Source organism: Hemitrygon akajei, chromosome 27, assembly GCF_048418815.1.
Source record: "Hemitrygon akajei chromosome 27, sHemAka1.3, whole genome shotgun sequence".
Lineage (NCBI taxonomy): Eukaryota > Metazoa > Chordata > Chondrichthyes > Myliobatiformes > Dasyatidae > Hemitrygon > Hemitrygon akajei.
This window is the reverse complement of record NC_133150.1, coordinates 26,303,372-26,319,052: the sequence shown is the minus strand read 5'-3', so window position 1 is coordinate 26,319,052 and position 15,681 is coordinate 26,303,372. Positions and strand designations below refer to the sequence as shown.

Genomic DNA, 15,681 nt, shown 5'->3' with positions numbered 1-15,681 from the left:
TTCTGTAAGTTTTATGGTTTCTTTTTGATGGGAATTACATTATAGTTTTGGTAGTAGGCATTATACTTTTATTTATATATATATATTTACAGCTCTGTGGGGTCGAACGCTCCAATTAATTTTTTTTTCATATTGTAATGGTTGCCCTGGAGTTTCGTCGTGGGAGGATGGGGAGGATACTATATATGATTTTATTTTGGGTGCTGTTTCCTTATTGTTATGAATTATATATTTGATGAGATTGTTTTGCACTGTATTAATCTTCACTTTGTTGATGTATTTTTTGTAGTTGTTTTGTAGAAACACATAAAAATTATAAAAAAAAGAAAGAAAGAAGAGTGGGGTTGAAAGGGATAATAAACCAGCCATGATAAAATGACAGAGCAGGCTCAGTGGGCTGAATTGGGGCAATGTATAGCCATAAAGGAAGGGTAAAAATGAGAGACTTCCTCAAGCAGATTGATTGTGCCTCTAGATTCCAGCAATCTGTAGTCTCTTTTCTCCCCATCCATCCATCCATTTGTTCATCTAGCTGACTGTTGTATGATTCAACAGCTAGAAGTTGTTGATTATCTCTTATCAATAAAGTAACAATAGGCTTCAGACAGCAGTGTGTAAAGTCATCTGTGCAATGGGAGCCCTACTCTCCAGTCACTCTATTTAACAACCACAATTTATGTGTGAAAGGACCTCTGTCAAGGGAATTTCTGGCTTTATGCATTTTCCAGTAAATAACATCACTGGCTAAGCCACAATTTTTGTATTGTTCCCAATGGGAAGGTAATGGCGACCCATTGTCGTGAAGCACTGCTGTCCTTCTAGTAATAAATTGGAATCAAATCTGAAAGGATACGGTCAAGCATTTCAATGGTTCTATAATTTCTCAGTGATGATGTTCAAAATGTGAATTAATTCGGTAAAGGGTTACTATAGCGACAAAAGGTTTTCCTATACGTATAAATGCAAAGTGACATTCATTGGCCAATCCAATTTCAGGCTTACACTCACATGAAAGCTCAAAGCTCTGTTAAACTTTGCATGGCACAGTTCTGCATGGGAGAGCTCCTTGTAGCAGGGGTAAAGGTTAGTTGGACTTTGGGATGTTTGAATTAATTCCGATGGTTTCAGACTTGCAGCTCCACATTTCTACATTTGTAAACTTTAAATCAAAAGGACGCAGTTTGTCAAGGAACTACTTCTACAAACTCAGTGGCAGCAATGTCATCTTCTGTCAGATTGTAGGACTGTGGCAATATATGTTGCTCTATAAAAACCAAATGAAGTGAAATAAAGTTTAGTTGTCATTCAAACCATACATTGTTACGGCCAAATGAGACAGCGTTCCTCTAGGGACAAAATGCAAAAAACATAATTGCACATTCAAAATAGCGGGAAAGTCAAAAAAAGAGAACATGGTCATATAAGAACACAAGTTTTTAGTCCAAGGCCCTGAGCAATAAGTCCTGCAAATTGAAGGTTCCTAGCATTCCAGCCTGCAATTTCACCAATGCAACACTGGAGGGCAGCACTGGTGGGAGAGGCCACCCCCAAGCGAGCCCAGCCGCCTTGCCACAATGCAAGCCTGTGGCTTGAGACCCAGTCCTCTCTACAACCGATGCAACATTGCTGCCTCGCCGTCTGTCTGTCCACGAAGCAAGGGAAGCAGACCTGCGGCAGTCAATGTCCAGCAGGTTCTTGTGATCGCAAAAGAAACATCCAGGACAATCACTCGTGATTTCCCTACACGCCACCTTCGTGTAAACTTGACGGCACCAACTCTGGTACCTCCGAGTTGCAGGCAGCAGCATGGTCCCAACCCAGCTCAGTTGTTCCAAATCCAGTCCAGCTCCTCCTGCAGCCCAGCAGCCTGACTCGAATCCCCCAGTCTGACGGCACAACGGCCCAGCGCGAATCCATCGGCCTGTCAGCCAATCTGGATTCCCTCAACCGAACAGGCCAACTCACTTTCTCTGAACAGCCGACCGGCTCTTACGACACCCCAGCTGGCTATTCCGACTAACATGCAGCTCACTAATCTGGTGGGCCTGCTGTACACGTAATTACTGGAATCAAGAATAGTCTTACTGTGTATTAAAAACAGATTTAACAAAGGAAAAAGCACCTTTGGTTGGCTCCTGAGAAACTGCTGCAAGTATACATGCCGCCATTATCTGCTATAAATTATATTTATGTAGATAATCTCCTTTGCAGTATGGTATTAATTTATTTCCTGAAATTATCTTCTCTCTTCCTCATTATACTAAGGATATCAAAGGATAATCACCCAGGGAATACTGAAACGAGAAAGGTCATTCATGTTAATAATTACTATCAGAAATAATCAGAATCAGGTTTAATATCACTGGCATATGTCATGATTTTTTTAACTTTGCAGCAGCAGTAGAATGCAATACATAATAGAAAAGAAAAAAAACTTCATTACAATAGTATACATCTTAAATAGTTAAATACATAGTACAAAGATAGAAATAAAAAAGTAATGAAGTAGTGTTCATGTGATCAATGTCCATTCAGAAATTGGATGGCAGAGGGGACAGAATGGTTCCTGAATTGTTGAATGATGATAGCAATGAGAAAGGGTATGTCCTGGGTGTGAGGTGTGGGGGGTGGAGGTCCTTAACGATGGACACAATCTTTTTGAGGTATCACTCTTTGAATATGTCCTGGAAACTACGGACGCCAGTGCCGATGACGGAGCTGATTCAGTTTAGGTTAGTAGCAGGTCTTGGTAACTTGCGCACGATGTGAATGTGTGTCTTTTTATGCTGATATGATTTTATTTTATACTGAAGGATCCTGCATCTAAGTAAATGAGCCAAACATGAACAAATGAAAACAAATTTAAGTTTAAAAGCCTGAAGAGGTAAATGCAATTTTGGAAGGAAAATTGAGGAGAGGTCCCGATTTAAAAGAGGTGTATGGAAATCTGTGAAGACTCCAAAACAAGTTATTCTGGAGAATATTGCTGGCAAGCTTCTGTCGGAGCTAAACATACCATCACACCTAATTACTACCTGATTCACCCCTTCTGTTCTTTTATTTACTCAAGCCTGGCGCCTATTACCGTGAATTTGTTCACATGAGTTTGTCAATTAAAGAGGCGGAGTTACCCATTACTTCTGTTTGAACAGATCAGGTGTGCACCAGTTTATATTGACAGACCTAGATTAAACTAAAGTGAAGATGAATGACGCTCTGTTGATTATTGAGTATCTTACAACTTTTTCCCCCTGTTTCAAGCTATGTTTTATGAAAAGGTGAGAAGAATTGCAAGATATCGTATTCTATACATGAAAAAAACTGATGATTTATTTAGCTGGCTGATTATTAATTGATAGCACTGTAAATTGAAATATAACATTCTGGTTTGGTTAATATTTGATGTCTGTCTCCCAAAAGAATACAGTAATGAACTGATCTTTCTCCTGTTTTAGTAATGGCAAATCCCCAGAGGTTCCTGGGTAACAGCCTTGTTTCATGGAGTAATCTCGTCAGTACAATCACTTTGCCCTGGTACATTGGATTGATGTTCCGTACACGCCAGGCGAATGGGCTCTTTATTCGAGTAGATGCTGGCCAGTTCTCTGCCATCAGCATTCAGGTTGGTAAATTGATCCATTTCATGAAATACTTTACAAGTTATTTGTTGTTTGTGTGTTTTTAAGTACATATCCTGGATACCAATATCAATGAAAAGAGGGTAAGGGGGTGCGACGATCTGGTGGCTAAGTTGCCCAACAAATAGCCAAAAGCCGAAGCAGATGATTCATGTCTGACTGTGGGGGGTGGTGTATTTAAATTTGGTTAATTAAATAGATCAGGAATTGAAATGTTAGCTTCAGTGATGCTCACCATCAGATGAACAAGACATAAAAGCCCATCTGGTTCACAACTGCTCTGTTCAGAAGGAAATGTGTTGTTATGAAGCTTAGAACCTTACAGTACAGTACAGGCCCTTTGGCCCACAATGTAGTGCTGACATTTTAACCTACTCCAAGATCAATCTAACCTTTTCCACCTACATAGGCCTCCATCTAAGAGTTTCTTAAATGTCCATAATGTATCTGCCTCTACCCCCCCCCCCCCCAGGGGACTTCATACACCCACCACCCTCTGTGCAAAGAACTTGCCTCTCACTTGCCCCCCCCCCCATACTTTCCTCCAGTCACCTTAAAATTATGCCCCCTTGTATTAGCCATTTCTGCCCTGGGGGGGGGGGGGGGGGAGTCTCTGACTATCCATTATGCCTCTTATCATCTTGTGCATCTCTGTCAATTCACCCCCTCATTCTCCTTCACTCCAGAGAGAAATGGAGACAGGTCGCTGAACCTATCTTACCCTTGCAACCTTGGCTGCAGTTGACTGTAAACTCACAACAGAACGTTTTTAACTGGCCTTTGAAGAAATGTTGGAGCCACTTGGTGCAAGGGACATCAGAGACAGGCAATAAATGATGGCCTTGCTGATGGTGACTCTGCCACATGAATTAATGGAAGTACTAGATGCTTAGGGAGAATAGGGCAATATTTCGGGTTCTTTTTTCAGATATTTTAATTTCTCTTTTAGTTTTGATTTTAACTATTGGAAAACATGCTAATGTATTAGAATTATACTCAAGATTAAAGGTTATCGGACCATAAAGCCATAAGAAATAGTAGAATTAGGCCATTTGGCCCATCGAGTCTGTTCCATCATTTCATCATGGTTGATTCATTTTCTTTCTCAGCCCTCTCCTGCCCTCTCCCTCTGTCCCTTCATGCCCTGACTAATCAAGACCTATCAGCCTGTGCATTAACTACACCCAGTGACTTGACCTCCACCGCCACCAATGGCAACAAATTCCACATATTCACCACTATCCTGCTAAAGAAATTACTTCTCATCTCTGTTCTAAATGGGCATCCCTCTATTATGAGGAATAATCTCTCTATTATGAGGCATCCCTCTATTATGCCCTATTAATCAGTTATAGAAGTAAGGAAAACTCATCGGGTATGATTTTCTTGACCACTGACCCCGTTCCAACCCAACTCCCCCATACAATTGCTTCTTCCCCAAAAGATTTTAAATAGGCATTATTTCTTCAGCAAGTTTCAGGATGGCAGTATTTCATTGAATCAACTATTCACATATTATTTAATAGCAGCAATTTTTCACTTAATATTAAACTCTAGCACATACAACAGAATATGTATTTTTAAGAAAATACTTATTTGCATATGCTGCTAACTGTTAAATCCTGTACTTTTTTCATAAATTGTTTACCTATTTGTGATCAATTTGGATCAGTATCCCTTGAACATCTGAGTTAACGTTGTGTGCTGGAAGCATTCACTGAGCCATTTAAATACCTAATCAAGAGTGACACGCGTATGCATTGCCATCAGAGTGCTGTATTGTTAAAGGTATCATCCTTTGAATGAGATGTTAAACAGAAATGTCTGTTTGATTGACTATTAAATAATCCAAGAATTTGTGGAAGAAAAGGTTCAAATTGTCCTGGTCAACACTTGATGTTTCTGATGACCGAACACTACTGAAAGAGGTAAAGTGGATATTTTTGCTTTGCTGTTTATGAAACCTTATCCACTTTTATAACATTGATAAACATTTGAGAGAGCTGGAGGGCCAGAGACAAGGAGGTCTGAAGAACAGTGGCTGGAGATCAGATCCAGCTGGGTATGCTAGGGAAGGGGAGAGCAGTGGAGGGTACAACTTTGCATGCTTTACAAGGCATGGATTTGTCTGGTGCCATTCTGTAAACCTGATGCATCAATTGAATTGCTAGAACTGGATCCATCCACTGACATGATGGTCAAAAAGTATTTTTAGCCTGCCCCAGTGTGGAGCTCCGTAATGCAGTGGGATGAACTGTGAAGGTTGGGTCATGTTGGCATGGGGTTGTGTCAAATAACCAGCTGTTAGAAAAGCCCTTAAGTACCATTAGAAATGTTCATGTCTGCCAAGGTGCCACGATCCCTTGCTTTATGTCTAACTATAATTCTTTTGATTAACTTTCCTCCACTAGGAAATGTAAGCAACTTTAAAAAATGTGATTTGACTGGAGAAAAACAATCTACCAAATGAACTGTAAATCCAAGGAAGGAATATTCCTCAAATTCTTAATCAGTTTTATATGAAATTATTGTTGTCATGAAGGAGGATATAATAATTCTTTTCATCACTCTTCAGAGCCTGAAAAAACTCAGACAAGAATTCTGCTCACTCTCAGGGTCAAATTTCTTCTTGCTTTTGATGTGTTGACATAAGATTTTATCCCTAACAGATAGACTTGTTTTTACAGCTAGTTGGATGAAAACAAACATCACGTCTACACCAGCCTGCTATCTTTCCCTCAAGTTTTTACAGTTTTCCCATTAAGAGCATCCTGTCCTAATTGAGTACCACATATATATAGTCTTAAATAATTGAGCATACATTGAAAAGATGTGCTGTGGCACTATCATCATGAGAATATTAGTAAAAGTGGATTGTTAGACCACACTCAGTGGGTACTTTATTAGTAACTGATAAAGTGGTCACAGAGTGTACGTTCATGGTTTTCCACTTCAAAGTTTAACATTCAGAGCTGCTCTTCTGCACGCCACTGTTGTACACATGATTATTTGAAAGAGAGCTTTCTTTCCTGTGTGTGTGGTGAACTCCGCAGTGCTCTGGAAGCTGAATCGGTATTCTCATTGAAAATGCAAGGATTTCTGGGATTAAAAGAATCATGAAAAATGGGGAAGATGTGCTGAGGTGGAAAATCAGCAGACAGAAGTGCTGGATGGATCATTCCTGCTCTTTCATTCTTGTGATTTGTCAATGAGCAGGGAAATCAGTAGCCACTGACCCTTACATTCACACACAACTGCCTACCCCATCAAGTCTCAAACCCATACGTCTTAACCATTGGTTACCTCTCAGTCATCATCACCAACGCTCTTCAACTGGCCTTCATTTCACTGGTTATTTCTAGGTGCTTTGTATGTAACCTTTGGCTGCTGAGATTTCCTACGTTACAATAGAGAGTACACTTTCAGAAAATAAAACTCAAAATTGATATTCTGTGGTCAAAAGAGGTAGATTGTAAAGGAAGTTTCAAATGCAATATGAGTATCCATGAAGCATTCTAAAAGGCTAGCTTTATCGAAGAATGAAAATACATTGCTTCGAAATGTATCTTTCTTAACAACTCAGATTGTATGGTTATTACGAAACTAAATCCAACAAGACAATGCACGAGATCTGGAACGGTCATGTTTGAAACAGCCCTGATTTTACCTTAGACACTTTGTGCACTTCCTGCCACTTTGGAATTTGCTTTAGGCTGAAAAGACAGAATTACTGTAATCACTCCTGGAAGAGTTACAGATACTTTAATTCTCAAAGTAATTGTAGGAGATGAAAAATGAACAGCTGGAGGAACTCAACATGTTAGGGACCATCTGGGAATGGAAATGGACACTTGACGTTTCATTTGGCCCCTTCATTACCTTTCACCGGTCGAGATGATGGGTCTTGGCCTGAAATGTCAACTGTCATTTTCCTCCACAGATACTGCCTGAGTCATTGAGTTTCTCCAGTGTCACAAACACGAGAAAATCTGCAGATGCTGGAAATCCAAAGCAATGCACACAAAGTGCTGGAGGAACTCAGCAGGCCAGGCAGCATCTATGGAAAAGAGTAAACAGTCGACGTTTTGGGCTTAGACTCTTTATTAGGACTGCTAAACAGTCAACTGAGTCCTGATGTAGGGCCTCAGTCTGAAACATCGACTCTTTACTCTTTTCCACAGATGCTGCCTGGCCGACTGAGTTCCTCCAGCGTTTTGTGTTGGTTTCTCAAGCAGTCTTTTTTTTGCTCCAGATTCCTGCATTTGTAGTGTCTCATGTCTCCAAGAAATTTTGGGTACTATCACTGTGTATAACTTATTAATAACTCATTTTCTTAGCTATAAATAGACCTGCTTATAATTTATTAGCTAAATCCTTTTACAATCTGGAGCCACAGTAATTATGTTCCCAGTTCAAAATGGCATACAACATTTATTCCTCAGATTTGTGTTCTATGTGAAGTTTTACAACCTGAAAAGGGTTCTCAAATGTTATTCCAAGTGAAATCTTTTCTTAGAGAATTTGGTGAACAATAATTATTGTGATTTGCAGTATCCCTCACTGTGATTCCTTATAGCCTTGCTGAGGGGTCCATTTCGATTTACTCATTCTTATAGTCTCTGTTCTTTATCCATTGGCTTTCTTTCCAGTCTTGAGAGTCAAAGATACTGCATTCTTCCACAAATGGGCAGCAAGCTTTACTGATTCTGTGATGTGCAGTCCCTCATGGAGTCTCCACCTCACCAAGACCTGCGGGTCCTTGCAGCTGTCCAGTCCATTACAATCACACGAGGGAATGCACTCTCTCCCTCCCCGTTGTTACCTCGCACCTGAAAGGCCATCTGTTTCGCCACTACACTGTGACTACTGCACAGAGAGTTCATTAAGCAATGACTCATTTCCTAGCGGTCGGCACAGCAACGCAGTAGCAGCTGCAGGCTCGACTAGAGGTAACACTGGGAAACATGCGGGAACTGTGCAGTGCACAAGTGTGTGCTAAATATCGCAACACTGCTCTTAAAATACTTTCATCCAATTTCTTGAATTGTTGGGCCATTAGCTTTACATGCACACCAGAAAAAAAGTAAACTCCATCATCTGGGAAACTGACCAATGGCAATGGCATTCTTCATATAAAATACCCTTTGTAAATCCCTTCTCAGTTTAGTCACTCTTGCTTCATCTGGAGGAATCTGAACCAGCTTTCTTAGATTGTGTGCAATGCCTGGGAAAGTGCAACGTCATTCAGTTGAGATCTCCATGGAAGCTGAGGGGTTTGAGCACATTTTCCAGCATTTGGAGCAAGTGCAAAGTTGGACATCCTTCATGTTCATGTGCATCCACCTGCCTACACGTACATGACGACCATTTCACAGTTTTTTAAAAATAAGTTATTATTGGAGGAGGATAAACGTTATCTTGTTTTTATCCACTACTTTTAACACCAATATCTTTATCTTTTTTTTCAGCTGAGTGAGGGCAACGTGATGCTAAATGTGTATCGCTCGAGCAGCCAAGTCACAGCTCTGACAATGGAACAAATAAAAGTGAACGATGGTGATTGGCACCATTTGCAGCTAGAGCTTCGAAGTTCCAAAAATGGAAAAGAGACCAAATACACAGTTCTCATGTCAATAGACTATGGGCATCATCAGGTAATGACTGCAAGCATTAGGTATTTCAAACCATTAAGTAAGTTAGTGAAGAAAGAAACTGAATTGTGTTTGAATCATGTCTATAAATAATTTCCTGTAATTTATAAATAAATAAATCTCGCTATATACTTGTTTGCTGATTTATCTATTTATTTAGATAGATACAGCAAGCGATAGGCCCTTCTGGCCCTTAGAGCTGTTCCCCTAGCAACCCCTGATTTAACCTTAGCCTAATCATGGGACAATTTACAATGACCAATTAACCTACCAATCAGAACGTCTTTGGTCTGTGGGAGGAAACCGAAGCCCCCAGAGGAAACCCATGTTGTCATGGGGAGAACATACAAACCCCTTACAGACACCGGCAGGAACTGAACCCGGGTCGCTAGTGCTGTAGAGTGTTACCTTAACCAGTACTCTATCATGCCGCTCCCAAGGACATCGCTAATGTCTCAGCAAGAAATGTACACCTGGTTTCTGGAACTGGGCTACGAATTAAAATTTTTATGATCAGTCTTATCTGTCACATGGAAGTATACAGTGATATGTAAAGTTTGTGCCGACAACCAACGCAGTCCGAGGATGTGCTGGGAGCAGCCTGCAGACATCGCCATGTTCTTGCACCGGTATAGCGTGCCCACAACTCGCTAACCCTTACCACAGATCTTTGCAATGTGGGAGAAACCCAGAGGAAACTCACACAGACATGGGGAGAACACACAATCTCCTCACAGACAGCAGCAGAATTGACTGCAGGTTGCTGGCACCGTAAAATGTTACGCTAACCACTCTGCTGCCCACAGTGTAGGTCATGCAAGCTCAGTGTTAAACTCCTGGCCCACACTGAGTTTGCCAGAATTCTCTGAGGAGATAATATATAATTGAAGTTAGCCTGAGTGATCCCGATATGGGGATTCCCAGGAGGGTCTCTGAAAATTATGGTATATTGTTCGCCAATCAAGACAGAGATTTTGCATGCAGGCACATGCCCTGAGGAGGGAGATGCTTAGCTCTCATCCTATTAACTGCCAAGTTAAATTATCAAGTAGCACTTTAGTCTCCGGACTCTGTCATGAGAAATGATCAGTGGGGTGATGTAATGGTAAAAATGCCCTCACTGATAGATCATTATCCACATGGCCTTCAACTGGGAGCAGACACAGACAACAAAACTGGAAAGAAATTAGGTCATATTGTCAATTTAAAATTCCATAAATTTGTGCAGTAATTTTCTTACTTTTTGGCAGTTGGTGAAATGTCTTAGAGAACCAAGCCCTCACCATCTGGGGTCAGTGTGCATTTTGAATACATATATTCAAATTGTGCGTCCCTGCACACAAAAATACCTTCAATTGCCCATGCAAAAGGAGCTACAATTGATTTCTCCATCTATGCTTTTTCCCTTCGTCCCATTCTCAGGTTCCTTTCTCCACAATGCCCATCTATTTCCTTCTTTTGGAGGTAAGAGAGCATTGCCAATCTGATTTCTCATCTCTCTACTGTAATGCTTCAGTCTTGACTATACACTCAATGGCCACTCTATAAGGTACCTCCTGTACCAGATAAAGTGGCTACGGTGTGTGTGTTTGTGGTCTTCTCCTGCTGTCACCCATCATCTTCAAGGGTCGACGTGTTGTGCGTTCAGAAAGCACTACTGCACACTGCTGTTGTAACGCGTGGTTATATGAGTTACTATCACCTTCTTGTCGGCTTGAACCAGTCTGGTCTTTCTCCTCTAACCTCTCTCATTAACAAGGCATTTTACCCACAGAGCTGCTGCTCACTGAAGGTTTTCTTTTGCAACATTTTATGTATACTCTGGAGTCCGCTGTGTGAGAAAATTTCAGGAGATCAGCAGTTTCTTAGGTACTCAAGTCATCACATAGTGCAGCAGCAATCATTACCCAGTCAAAGTCACTTAGATCACATTGCTTCCCCACTCTGATGTTTGGTCTGAGCAATAACCGAACCCCGTGACCATGTCTGCATGTTTTTATGCAATGAGTTGCTGCCACATGAATGACAATTAGATACTTGCATTAATGAGCAGGTGTACCTCCTAAACTAACCATTGTGCGTAAATGCTTTCTATTCCTAGAAAGAGGGCAGAAATATTTTCCAAATCTTTCTCCGTTCATCAATATACAGAAAGGAATTAGAAAATATTAACCAACCACATTGGAGAATTTTACAAACGTTATGTTAAATTAATGTTTGTACTTGTTACAAAATCAGAATCAGAATCGAAATCAGAATCACCAGTATGTGAAACATACCAAGATTGATTGTGGTTCAGTGCCGAGCATAAAACACAGGACAATACTGTAACAGACAACACAATAGCAACCAACATCTACAAGGTAATAGTGCAGTCATGAGCAATCAACAGTTAGCAGAATGACCACATGTACAAATGTCAATAATTGAATTTAAATAAATGTGAACATATGAACAGACTAAATAATCATCAGCAGAACAAGGAGAGCAGGATGTTGTGCAGGGACAGTTAGGATATTACGCCTGAGTTTTGTTGAGAAGCTGGATAGCTACAAGAAGCTTTGGAGATGATGTGTGGTCCTGGTGGTGATAGACCTGTAGAGTCTCCCTGATGGCAATTTTTTTAATAGGTGACTGCTAGGGTGGGTGGAGTCAGCAGTATTTTTTTTCTGTTCTGATGACGAACAGGTCATTTAATGCCATTCTTCACTGAGTGGACTTGGAGAGGGAGGAGGCAGCAGGAAACCAAACGGTGATAGAGGAGATCTCAATTACTGTTGTCCCTCTCCATGCCTCGTGGCACATCAGGCAGAAACCTTTGCCATTTTCTTAGCGTTTGTTTTTTTTACACTTGAACCGAGTAGCTAGCTCAGTGCTCAACTGAGCAAGGATGGAAAACATGTAAGGAGCTGGCCAGATTCGAACCTGAGACCACTCGCCTCGAAGTCCAGTACAGATGCCGTTACACCACCAGCCACCTCTCAATTATGGCCAAGTAGAAATTCATCAGGATACTTCCCTAGATGTTAATTTTCCTAAGCTGGTGTAGAAAGAAAATTTCTGCTGGTCTTTCCTCGTGATGAGTGTAACATGCTTCTTCCACTTCAGTGTATTGGTAATGGTAGCCCCCAGGAATTTGAATGACTCGACCACAGACACAACCTGACCCATTAACTTCCAAGGCAGGGGACAGGTAGGGGGTTTTTGACAGACAATACCGTAACAGCACATTTGGAAAGAGGTGAAATCATCGGACAAAGTCAGCATGGATTTGTGAAAGGAAAATCATGTCTGACGAATCTTATAGAATTTTTTGAAGGTGTAACTAGTAGAGTGGATGGGGGAGAGCCAGTGGATGTGGTATATTTAGATTTTCAAAAGACTTTTGACAAGGTCCCACACAGGAGATTAGTGTGCAAACTTGAAGCACACGGTATTGGGGGTATGGTATTGATGTGGATAGAGAATTGGTTGGCAGACAGGAAGCAAAGAGTGGGAGTAAACGGGACCTTTTCAGAATGGCAGGCAGTGACTAGTGGGGTACTGCAAGGCTCAGTGCTGGGACCCCAATTGTTTGCAATATATATTAATGATTTAGACAAGGGAATTAAATGCAGCATCTCCAAGTTTGCAGATGACACGAAGCTGGGCGGCGGTGTTAGCTGTGAGGAGGATGCTAAGAGGATGCAGGGTGACTTGGATAGGTTAGGTGCAGGAGCAGGGAGGTTCTACTGCAATTGTACAAGGCCTTGGTGAAACCGCACCTAGAGTATTGTGTGCAGTTTTGGTCCCCTAATCTGAGGAAAGACATTCTTGCCATAGAGCGAGTACAGAGAAGGTTCACCAGATTGATTCCTGGGATGGCAGGACTTTCATATGAAGAAAGACTGGATCAACTAGGGGATTGAGGGGGGATCTTATTGAAACATATAAAATTCTAAAGGGATTGGACAGGCTAGATGCAGGAAGATTGTTTCCGATGTTGGAGAAGTCCAGAATGAGGGGTCACAGTTTAAAGATAAAGGGGAAGCCTTTTAGGACGGAGATGAGGAAAAACTTCTTCACACAGAGAGTGGTGAATCTGTGGAGTTCTCTGCCACAGGAAACAGTTGAGGCTGGTTCATTGGCTATATTTAAGAGGAAGTTAGATATGGCCCTTGTGGCTAAAGGGATCAGGGGGTATGGAGAGAAAGCAGGTACAGGATTTTGAGTTGGATGATCAGCCATGATCATACTGAATGGCGATGCAGGCTCGAAGGGCTGAATGGCCTACTCCTGCACCTATTTTCTATGTTTCTATGTAAGTCAATCCTCATTTCCACTGTCTTGATAGCATTAAGCTCCAAATTACTATGAGCATACCATGCTGCAAGATCGTCTACCTCTCCTTGATAGTGAGTCACATCATCATTAGAGGTGAGACCAACTACAGTTTTGTCGTCCACAAACTTGAGGACTTTAAAGATTTTGTCTGTGGAGGTGCAGTCATTTGTACAAAGTGAGAACAGGAGGGGTGAAAGAACACGGCCCTGGGGAGAGCCTGTGTTTATGCACGTTGGATCGGACAAGTAGGAGCCTAGCCTTGCAGATAAATAAACGTTTGGCACTGAATGAGGTGAGTGTAGAATATAATGTTCCCTTATGTCAGTGTTAATAATAGAACAATTGAGTGTTTGAAAACTTTTCAGATTTTTTAATACCCGGAACACCTCCATGTAACCTGTCTTGTTCAATCTGTAATTGCCCTATTTCTTGTTAAGTCGCACTCTGGAAGTCATCAAAACAAACAAACCTCTGGCACATCTTATGACATGTATCCCAATGCAAAAACAGTCAACTGGAAAGGTGCCATGCGGCAGGTTTTATGAATACCCTTTTGGTATCAAGCAATGTGTAACTAACATCTGAGCACTGTCAACTGGAAATAGAAGCTCAAGTGTAACAAAAACCAATAATTACACAGATTTTAAAAAAAAACCCAACTCTTGTAACGATTTCTGCACTGAATGTTGATATCTATTTTGCAGACCACGATGGAAATTGGTAACGAACTGCACGGGCTGAAACTAAAAATGATCAGCATTGGCGGAGTCCCAGGCAATGAAGGCAGTATACTTCATGGCTTTCGAGGATGTATGCAGGTATAGCAAGAAGCAGAATGGTTACTGACTCTGGTGTACCATGGAGTAAGCTTCAGGAATTTAAAAAAAAATTCTTCATCCACCCTCATGGACAAATGTTTTATGAAACATTCAGTATTATGATACCCAATGGAAAGCTCCCCATGACAACTTGGTAGGTGACTGGAACTTATAGACTGGAAACCAAGAAGATTTCAGATTTACCTTCTTGATGACAGTGAGTCCTAAATTGGCAAAGGGTCAACCTTGCTCAGGTACAAAGGTGAAAAATTCTTTGCCTTCTTGTACACTTGAAAGCCCCAGATGGAAGTTCAAATACAACGTTTAGAAGTAAGTCAATTGTGTTTAAGACCATAAGACATAGGTGCAGAATTAGACCATTCGTCCTGTTGAGTCTGATCTACCAATTCCATCATGGCTGATTTATTATCCCTCTGGATCTTGCTTTCTCCATGTAACGTTGATGCTCGTCCTAATCAAGACCTAGCAACCTCTGCTTTAAATGTACCCAGCGACTTGACCTCCACAGCTGTTGTGGCAATGATCTCCACAGATTCATGACCCTCTGGCTAAAGAAATTCCTCCTCATCTCTGTTCAAAAGGGGCACCCTTGTACCCTGAGTCTGTACCTTCTGATTATAGACATCCCCACTATAGGAAATACCCTTTCCATATCCACTCTATCTAGGCCTTTCAAAATGGCCCTTATGGTGGAACATTAAACCCTTATTTGCTGTTCAGCCACGGATGCTTCAAATAGGTGTGTATGTGAAAGGAGCTTGGGTCCATGCTCACATTTCCCCAGGTGTCAAAATTAGTGTCAAGTGTACACACAGTATGTGTTTTGCCCAGTTCTTGCTTGTAAGTTGGAATACTGTGATTTGATAACCTGTCAGATCTAAAAGGAGTTGGCCTTGTTAGAAGTGCATGTGCTCCTGTTAAATATTGTGTCTATTTAGGAGATATGTGTTCCACTCCTCCTACTGTTACACCAAATCGCTTGATTCAAATAGAATAATGTGGCTATGAAAGTTAGTTTCTTTAACACACACACAATGCTGGAGGAGCTCGGCAGGTCAGGCAGCTTCTATGGAAATGAATAAACAGTTGATGTTTCGGGCCAAATCCCTTCTTTAGGACTGGAATGGAGGGGGGAAGGTGCCGGAATAAAACGGTGTGTGGAGGGGAAAGAGGATAGCTAGAAAGGTAATAGGTGAAGCCGGGTGGGTAGGAGAGGAAGAAATCGGATAG

General features: G+C 41.3%; 1 protein-coding gene across 5 annotated transcripts in view; it reads left to right on the top strand.

Moving 5' to 3' along the window:
• The window catches only part of celsr2 (cadherin, EGF LAG seven-pass G-type receptor 2), a 314,788-nt gene that overhangs the window by 234,000 nt on the left and 65,107 nt on the right, over positions 1-15,681 (top strand). For all 5 annotated transcript variants that reach the window (XM_073030493.1, XM_073030495.1, XM_073030494.1 and 2 more), the window contains exons 9-11: positions 3,456-3,622; positions 9,107-9,292; positions 14,317-14,430. In XM_073030493.1, the coding sequence (XP_072886594.1) occupies positions 3,456-3,622; positions 9,107-9,292; positions 14,317-14,430 (467 nt within the window). The remainder of the gene's footprint in view (positions 1-3,455; positions 3,623-9,106; positions 9,293-14,316; positions 14,431-15,681) is intronic.